General features: G+C 34.7%; 1 protein-coding gene across 1 annotated transcript in view; it reads right to left on the bottom strand.

The window, feature by feature from the left end:
- Positions 1 to 826: 826 nt before the first annotated feature.
- Positions 827 to 9,685, bottom strand: part of LOC121429824 (sucrase-isomaltase, intestinal-like) — a 34,688-nt gene continuing 25,829 nt past the window's right edge. Inside the window, exons 17-22 of the mRNA XM_041627065.1 lie at positions 8,030 to 8,086; positions 6,517 to 6,662; positions 5,519 to 5,613; positions 3,878 to 3,927; positions 3,194 to 3,376; positions 827 to 2,559 (exon numbers count right to left, since the gene is read on the bottom strand). Coding sequence (XP_041482999.1) covers positions 2,479 to 2,559; positions 3,194 to 3,376; positions 3,878 to 3,927; positions 5,519 to 5,613; positions 6,517 to 6,662; positions 8,030 to 8,086 — 612 coding nt within the window. The 3' untranslated portion in view covers positions 827 to 2,478. The remainder of the gene's footprint in view (positions 2,560 to 3,193; positions 3,377 to 3,877; positions 3,928 to 5,518; positions 5,614 to 6,516; positions 6,663 to 8,029; positions 8,087 to 9,685) is intronic.

Below are 9,685 nucleotides of genomic sequence, written 5' to 3'. Positions count from 1 at the left end.
GTGTGTATATGTGTGTGTGAGAGAAAGGGATGTGAGGGTGTGTGTACATGTAAGAGAGAGAGATAGAGAGAGATAAAGCGAATGAGTGAGAGACAAAAAGAGAGGATTGCGAGAAATGCGGGCGGAGCAAAGACTGAAAACACACAAATACACACACCAACACTTTCCCTCACACACTCATGCTTCTCAGTCACCCTCCCAAGCAAGCACACCACTTCTTGTACGCGACCTCACACTCATTCCTAAAACATACACACTTTTTAAGAGTGTAAATGCCAGTCTTCTCTCATGTACGATATTTCACGCCCACAGTTAAACATACATAGGCGCGCACCCACACCCTCACACGACCACCCACGCAACTTAACGCACACAGGTGCGGCAGATATTTAAGATGCTGACAAATACATTTTCGAAATTTACAAAATTCACGATTGGTCATAATTTTTTGTGTATTTTCTAGGTATTTTGATATAAAGACGTAATGGGCTAGGTCCGAGAGTCCCCCCTTTGGAATTTCACTTCGTAGGCCTGGTATGCTAGAGAGCACGATGCCTCACGTGTGGAAGAGAAATTCACAAGAAAATGCGAAGTCGATATAAGATCTTTAGAAGAGAATTCATTTTTATTGCATTTCATTATGTTAATACACTTAGGGGGTGTTGCAAGAAAATATTTGCAATCAATCGCAAATATTCTGTTGCAATTTTACAATTAATTGCACGACATTTGCTTGATTTCGGGAACGAAAATAGACTTGCAATTGATCGCAAGTTTCTTGCAACACCCCATAAGTCATTTTTATTTCTGAATACCATGAATACAATTTTCTTAAATATTTCACAATAATTTTCGTGAAGCTATCACTTATCAGAACTACTTGCACTAAATATATAAAAGAAATATATACACATTAGAAATGTAGAAATCTTTTATTTCAATCTGAGGTCCATGTTTTTATGATAAAAAAACAAAAACCTGCGCTAAAGTTAAAAACATATCGACGAATGGATTATTTATAAGTACTATGAGTCGCATCTGTTATACTCATCTTATTCATTGCGTTTATAATAATCTTAATCAAGATGGAATAATAAATCCACGAAGCATTTCAAATGGAATCAATGACACTTTTTGTGGGCCGACAAGACATACTATAGTCATGAAGTGCGATTTCAAAATAATGCTTACAAAAATGAAAATCGAAATAGTATTTCCTTGAAGAGAATATTTACACAGATTCATAATATGTTCTAATGCATAATGTTTTTTTATTTTAGTAACAGCGGCGTTAAACAAAGAAATGGAATGGCAAAAAACTGCGTTAGATTTACGAGAAAAATAGTATAAGCTGCATTTTTTTCTCTTAAAAAACAACTACATAATCTACTCTAACCAACATTGCTTAAAAAAAAACCTTCATATCATGAGGAACACATTAATGAGTAATGACTAAAGTTTTGCAGTGGTATAAGTAGGAATGTTTCTTAACTTTTAAGATATTCGCAGTAAATATCTTTTTGAAAGAAATTCACCCGAAAAATGTAAATCTAAAGAAGAAGATCACATGAATAATTTTGATAACTGATTTTAAAAAGTTGTGAAAAGGCTGATTTTAAACTCCATCAACAAAGGCCCAACATTCGAGAATCGAGATTTCGGCAAAAAATATTCCTATTATTACATCTGAAAATCCTTGTTTGCCTTATTATGATCCTGTTAAGACGACGTTAAAGATAGTATCTAAGCGCTTATATTAGGTTTAATTATCAAACATCATAATATGCAGCTCACCAAGGCACCGTTTCATGAAACTTAATATCGACATTATCAATGGCAAGGTATAAATCCTACGCTTTCAAATGAGGCAGTTTGTATGGTCAAGATTAAATTCATCTTGAAATCGAATCAAATCAACTCATTTGTTAATGACAGATAGATAAAAAAAATAGGGCTCGTGCTAGTCGTGATATCCGAGAGCTCATACGTCATCTGTCTCGGGTAATATAATAGTGACACTGCCTTCACATAGGTGAAATTAATTTAGACCAATCACAAGAAACCAATTAAAACCAATTAAAAATTTCGGTGATGAAAAAAGGCATAAATAATTCAAAATATAATTCTCGAAACAAATCCAGTATTTTCAGGATTTGTCAGCTTTAGAAAACTTTGGCCTCAGCCGCAAAATCTCTTCTCCCCATGACTGTATATTCAATAAGATTGATGTTTGTATAATATTTCCCTTTTCATTTCACAGCAAGTTCAAGCTTACTATTTAACACTTATAATGTAAGCCTAATCTCAAAATTTAAATAACTCAAGACAAAAGCAATCCATGCAATTTGTGAGCTATGTGTATTCCAGGCTTAGATTATTCATTGCTATGAAATGCCTAACTAAACATGTAGATGCATTTTGATACAAATAGGAATGGAGATGACCCAAGCCAAGGTGTTGTTTATCTAACTATTATTATTACAGTGGGTTTGCTGTGGCGCCGAGTTCAATCACGTGATCAGAGATGATATCCAATGCTAAACCAGTTATATTAAAGACCTGTAAGGAAAATAATAGAAATTTGTGAGAGAAAAGGGCAAATAATGTGAGGGTGGGCAAGTAGGTGTGTAGCGATAAAGTTGCAAGACGACTGAACGGAGCTGAATTTTACACAATTTTTCTCCCAGCTTTCGGTTTCTAGCCTTAAGCAAAGAATACAAACAACAAAATCAACTGAAAAGAATTTTTTAAACAAACATGAAATAATTAAAGGAAATATTCAAACTAATGTAAGCAGAGGAGTTAAAATATTTGTAAATGTAACAATAAACGTTATTTCTCAATGCATGGAGTGACTCAGTAGTGCCTACTACAGGGTGTCCGTGGGTGTGTGTGGGTGTGGGTGTAAGTCGAATTCCTATAGGCCTTCAAGCACTAATAAGTGGGCCATGGTGTGACGTCACATAGAGTTCGTGATAAAATGAGGGCGCGACCAATAGCATTACAGGTAGAAAAGAATGGAAATCGTGAAGGGGTGTTGGGAATTACAAATGGATGCCATATTTCTCACTAAAGTATATAGTGTGAACAAATTATTCGTGATCAACATGAATTTTGAGGATGTCAAAGTAACATGCCTGCGAAGCTGCAAACTGTAACTTTTCGTAAAGAAAAAAAAAGAAATTCTACTTACGTTGTTAACATTATCAAAACTGAACTGCGATTGATCAATTTGTTGGTTATTAACTGCTACCGTTGAGCCAGGATCACTCGGCATTCCATACATCGCGATCGCTTCGATAACCGGTAGATCGTCAATAAGCTTAGGATTGTCCTCGATCATACCCGTCCGTTGAGATAAAATATCGATACGGTCCTGCAAATAGAATGAGTGTTTAAAAAGTTAAAACAATTCAGTTTTCATTCAGTTTCATCTTTTGATCCCATTTGTTCAGCCACATATTCTTATAATGCTCTGTTATATTTTTTGATGATTTAAGATCGTGGATTTGGTGAGATGCAAACTGTCATTTAATACGTTAAATCAGTAATATTTAAACTATGAATGATTTCGAACTGAATGATCGATATAGAGTACAGTAACTATCAAAGACGACACAAATTAGAAATTAAAATTCACATGATTAGAACTTAGGGGTTTGATGGACAAACCACTTTCCCATGTATATTGCAAAACAACTACCCCTTAGCTTGTGCAATTGCATTCCAGAATGTATGACTTATATATTCACTTTTTAAAAACAAACACTGAATTGAAAAAAATATATATATAGCGACAATGTTGGCATTGTTGAACCGATATTAATTTCCCGTCCCGTGCCGATTGCTGACAAAAAAATGAAGAAAAGTGCTTTACCCGATTAGCGAAGAATTCCAAGTACAGATCTAGATTCCTCTCGTACGTATCTGTATAAGCAAAGTAAACAGCATTAGAAGTGATAGAAATATTAATACTATATACACTCTAAAGAATTAAGTGCTAATTCAGCTCTTAAAGAGCGTGTATAGTGACTGCACTTCGGAGTGCTGATTTGTCTAGTTCAAATTTGAACGAGAAAAATCAGCACTCCGAAGTGCAGTCACTATACACGCTCTTTAAGAGCTGAATAAGCACTTCATTTTTAAAGTGTAATTGCCCCATAATTCTGTGCAATATTTCCTTGTGATATTATCTTACTGTTTATATATCTATTTTGTATTCAAATTGCTTGTACTTATTTTCCCTGATTTCAGGGTGCTGACGCTCAATTCGAATGTCGCTTAATGAATCTATGCACTCCAATCAGAACCTATCTACTATTAGCTCTTTGTACTCGCGACTATACCGCAATCTTACAATATTTATTATAGGATCTATCATTAAAAATATTTACCCTCTCAGATCGTTGAGTTTCTCACTATAAACCCTTACTATTCGGACAGTAATTCACACCAATCTAGCTATATTACGTGTCCTTTTTCCACATATTTCCTCATATCATATTTGACACTGGTGAATTACAAATGATCATAGGCCTATAATGATGTCATTATTGTGTATAATTTATTTTGAAATACACACACCATCTTAAAAAAAGCTTCGGGTCAACAACGGGGTCTGTGTTACGTTAAAACTTTAGGCTTAAAGGTTTTGACTCCAGAGAGGTATACTGTCCTCTAAAAACACCGACTAGTGTTTTATCAAACACTCTATTTTTGACAGTGTGTATGCAGTGAGAGTGTCATATCGGTGACACGTCATTTGCTCCTGCGACATTTGCTCCGATCTTGATATCTCAGAGGGCATGGGGTAGGAGTTAGGGTTTAAATAGAGTTTTTGGTTCAGAAAAAAGAAAAGATACGGATTAGGGTCGGGGGTTGCATTTTGTGTTGGTCCAGGCTGAAAATATTTATATCTTAATACATAGAGTAGAATTGACTGAGCAAAGTGCCGAAAATTTCATCAAAATCGGATAATAAATAATAAAGTTACTGAAGTTTAAAGTTAAGCAATATTTTGTCAAAACAGTTGTCATGAATATTCATTAGGTGGGCTGGTGATGTCACATCACCACTTTCCGTTTTGTTATTACACAAAATCCTATTTTTTCATTATTTCTTACTTGTGTGAATAATATGTCTCCCTTATAATGAAATAAGTTGCAACGATAAATATCTAATGCACTAAATCAGTCGTCAATTCCATTTTTCTAGTTCTTGGAGGAAAACATCAGAATAAACTTAATTTCATACAATAAAATACAAAAGAACAAGTGGGGATGTGACATCATCAGCCCACCTAATTAATTTTCATTACGACTGTTTTCACAAAATATTGCAAAACTAACTTTGTTTTTTGTTATCAAATTTTGATGAAATTTTCGGCATTTTGATCAGTGAATTCTACTCTATTTATTAAGCTATAAATACTTTCAGCCCGGACCATCCCTTTAACATGCAGATTTTCCATCGGAGCAATTGTCGCCGGAGTAAATGTCATGGAACCGTTATATCTTACTCCAAGTTGTCCCGTCGTCCCAGAAAAGATCTCCATAGGCTTGCAAGCTAACCTCCTCCGGTATCGCGATCACCAACGTAATAGGGTCCAGACGACTGTCATCGGAAATACAACGACAAATGCAGCGATATGTAATGGGAATGTGTTAATGTTATCGGAAATGTAATAACGTATGTATGAATATGTAACGATATCAGACCACCAGCGAAGATCACACGTATAATCAGGTTGGATATCAGTAATCATGGTAATCAAAGCGGACAAATTTGGTTACATTTTTATTTCAATTTGAGCGAATGAATAGTAATATTGAATATTTTTTCCCTCATCATAATGTAGAAGACAAGTTTTTGATTCGTCTCAGAACCCAGAAGTCTGGGTGTAATTTTAACAGTCTTTGGGGTTATGCTCAAACTCTATGGTGTAATTTTAACACTTTTAGGGGGTTACGTTCAAGCTCTATATGATTGATATTAACACGCTCAGGGGTTATGTTCAAACTGTAGGGTGTAATTTTAACACTATTTGGGGTCATGTTCAAACTCTATGGTGTAATTTTTGATGTCCCAGAGTGTGGTCCTCTACACTGCAAAAACTATGATGTTGATTTAACACCAGCCCGTAATGTCCACACCAGAGAAGTATTGATGCTGTTCAAATACCATTTGTGTTGTATAGACATCTATCTGGTGTTAGACCAAAACCAGACTGGTGTTGTTTAACACTTCTCTGGTGTGGACATAATAGATTTCGGGCTGGTGTTTAATCAACACCAGGGTTTTTGCAGTGTACAGGACCACACCTGGGCCGTTAAAATTACACCATACATTTTGAACATATCACCAACTACGACCAAGAATTAGAATATAACACCAAAGAATATAAAAGTATATATAGATTCCGGGCTGGTCTTAAAACAACACCGGAGTGTCTGCAGTGTATGGACACCAGTTGGTGTCAGTTTTAACACCCCATAGTGTATATAGTCTAAACCTTACCTAAACTCTGTTGAGTTTGCTACACCGTGATCGGCATTCTTCTGTAGCGGGATAATGGTCCCACCGCGTTGAACTAAAACGATCTTATCTAAAGGAGCCGAGAGCGTCGTATTACTGTCTTTGACTGTTGCCGGAATCTCGGTCCCCTTAATGAAAAAGAGATCAATTGCAATTGAATTCATTTATTTCTACAAATTCAGCAAACATAAAATATATACAATGCAAGACAGTATCAACATATTTAGAAGAAAATAAAACAGGGAAAAAAAGTATATAATAAAGCTAATTTGGAAAGAGTGGTAACAAAAATAACTGTTATCCAATGTGCATGATAAGGAGAAGCCAAATGAATAATTAATTCATCAATTAAAGCGCTGTAAAACTACACCGGAGGGAATCGTTAGAGGGAGCTCGATCAATTGAGAAGAATGTGCCATAAATCATAGAGGGCTAAATCAGCAAGAGAGTAGCAATCCATAGGGGGTGTTGCAAGAAAATACTGGCAATTAATCGCAAATATTCTGTTGCAATTTTACAATCAATAGATCAATCTTAGCTATAGAAAATCAGTTTACAATACTTGTTGCAAGCATCAGACCAGCAAGCAATCACAAATTTGCAATTAACTGCAAGACAAATGATTGATTTAGGGACCAAAAAAGACTTTCAATTGATCGCAAGTTTCTTGCAACGCCCCAATATTTGAGAGGAGAGATGTTGAAATCAGTACCTAGCCAGGAGGTCCTCAGATAAAATAGAAGATACACAGTTGGGCAACAAACTGTCCACTGTGTTAGGTAATTTATGTTGGTAAAAAATAATAATGAATTATATATATATATATAATTATTTATACTGGACAATTATTATCCAATTGAGCAACTTTATTACCCAATTATTAGTTTTTTTTACCCAATTCATACAATTTGGACAGATTTATCCAATAGTTGTGTGGACAGTATGTTGCCCAGTCATGGTTAAATATTGGGCCTTTTTTGCCCAAACTTATTATATAGATAATAGACAGAAGAATAAATAAGTTTATATTAATAAATAGACGAACTGAACGATATCCATATAAATTGGTTGATAGATAGATAAACAGATAAAGATAGATAGATAGTTAGATGGATATACATGTATTGATAGATATGAAAAATAGATAGATATATAGAAAGATAGATATATAGACAGGTAGGTAGGTAGATAGATAGATACGTATATACTTAGATAGATATATAGATAAATGGATGGATGGATAGACAGATGGATAGATAGATAGATATATAGATGGATAGATAGATAGATAGATGGATTTATAGATAGATGGATGGATAGATATATAGATATATAGATGGATAGATAGATAGATGGAGAGATGGATTTATAGATAGATGGATAGATATATAGATACATGGGTAGATAGATGGATGGATAAATAGATAGATAGATGGATGGATAAATAGATAGATAGATAAATGAATAAATAAATACATAGATATAATATACTCACGTCGTAAAAGTTGTAAAACCTATCATCTGGAATGTAGATATTCACTGACGTCTGTCCCTGTGAAGTTAACACGAAGAGAATGCTGTCTCCTATCATTTGTGCACCAAACGGGTATTTTTGTTTAATTTACACTCTAACGGCATCAAACGCCCATGTCGTCTGCCCATTTTCTTCTCAGTGTTTCTCACTGGTTCAATTTACTTTAACAAACCTTCAATTTTCACGTTTTTATGTATTTATTTTTCAATGGGGTGGGGGGTAGCATTTCCCTGCTATCCCTGCATGTACACAGGCTACCCTTCTGAACTCTATATAGAACTTGTAGAATCAATCGGTGTCATGAGAATGATACACCCTCAAGTTTTATATTCACCATGGAGTTTGAACGTGACACTTAGTAGGCCGGCCTAGTGGTAAAATATCAAATGGAAAGTGTTATAATACGCCAGTTAACCTAACACAGTTGTTAATGGTAATCTACATGGGTATAATATTAGAATTACAACATCATATTTTTATATTCTTTGCACCCGTAAACTACAATTTATTTCCTGCAACCGAATTAAGTTTTATGTGATGTGATTCAATCATAACAAAGATATGAGCATTTGTTCACTTCACATCAGGAAACCTCTCCATCCAAGTTCAGTATTAAATAGTATGTGTAGTCAAGTTCAGCTAACAGTTATCTATTTACGCATGTTAAGTGGTGCAAAATATATTCATTCGCGTTCAGCCATGGGCGTAAATCTACAAGGATATCCTTTTTCAGGACTTCGGGATGACCTATTCATTCATCCCCTCTGATTATTAGATGAGATCAAGAATTAAAAAAATATTTAATTTAATTGATTAATCAATCAATCAATCAATCAATCAATAAATCAATCATTTCCTGTTTGATTAGTGACGTTTAATTAAAGATATCATGCCAATCTTCTTAAACATTCAATTTCCTTCAAGTTCCCTCAAGTTAAGGGCCGAAAATCTAAAAATGAAATAAAAAAGAGTGAGTGAAGACGTGATTTTACTACGTACTTTATTGAACGCAATAACGAAACTTGGATTGAGAGGTTTTCTGATGAGTTCTGAAAGAAAGCTCATAGCTCTGTGTTTAATGAATAATATCGCATGAATTCAAGTCAGTTGTATGAAAAACATGCTAATTTACGATTATAAAATTATACAACATATGATTGAGTATTTTTCACATTAAACTCAATTACAGTGCCGTTGATTTTTTTTGTGGGACACGCTGTAGTGTATAATGCTGGGTGTGATCGTCCTCTTTAAATACCGGCAGGGTAAGGGTTAGTTTCAACATTACTGTGTTTGAAAAGAGCACATAAATGAATAAATCTTGTTGTGATCATTACTGACAACACTTCAAATCTGAAGAACAGAAAAGTGGTTGTAAACAAAGTCCTAGATCACTGTGAAAACCAATTCAGTTAAATCCACTTTTAACAGTACAATGCACCCCAAAATATTATTATCTGAACATCTGGGTGGCACTTTTAAGCTTCCATACAGGGCCTGCCTATATGGCTTACCATCCATTGATTTAAAATCGGTTTCGTTGGTTTGACTGTAAAGTGAATGAGAAAGCCAATGCAACAGTCACATTGGAGGAACTGTCTCCGGATCGATCAAAGC

Source organism: Lytechinus variegatus, chromosome 16, assembly GCF_018143015.1.
Source record: "Lytechinus variegatus isolate NC3 chromosome 16, Lvar_3.0, whole genome shotgun sequence".
Taxonomy (NCBI): Eukaryota; Metazoa; Echinodermata; class Echinoidea; order Temnopleuroida; family Toxopneustidae; genus Lytechinus; species Lytechinus variegatus.
Note: the sequence above shows the minus strand (reverse complement) of the source record. Positions and strands in the feature narration are given on the sequence as shown.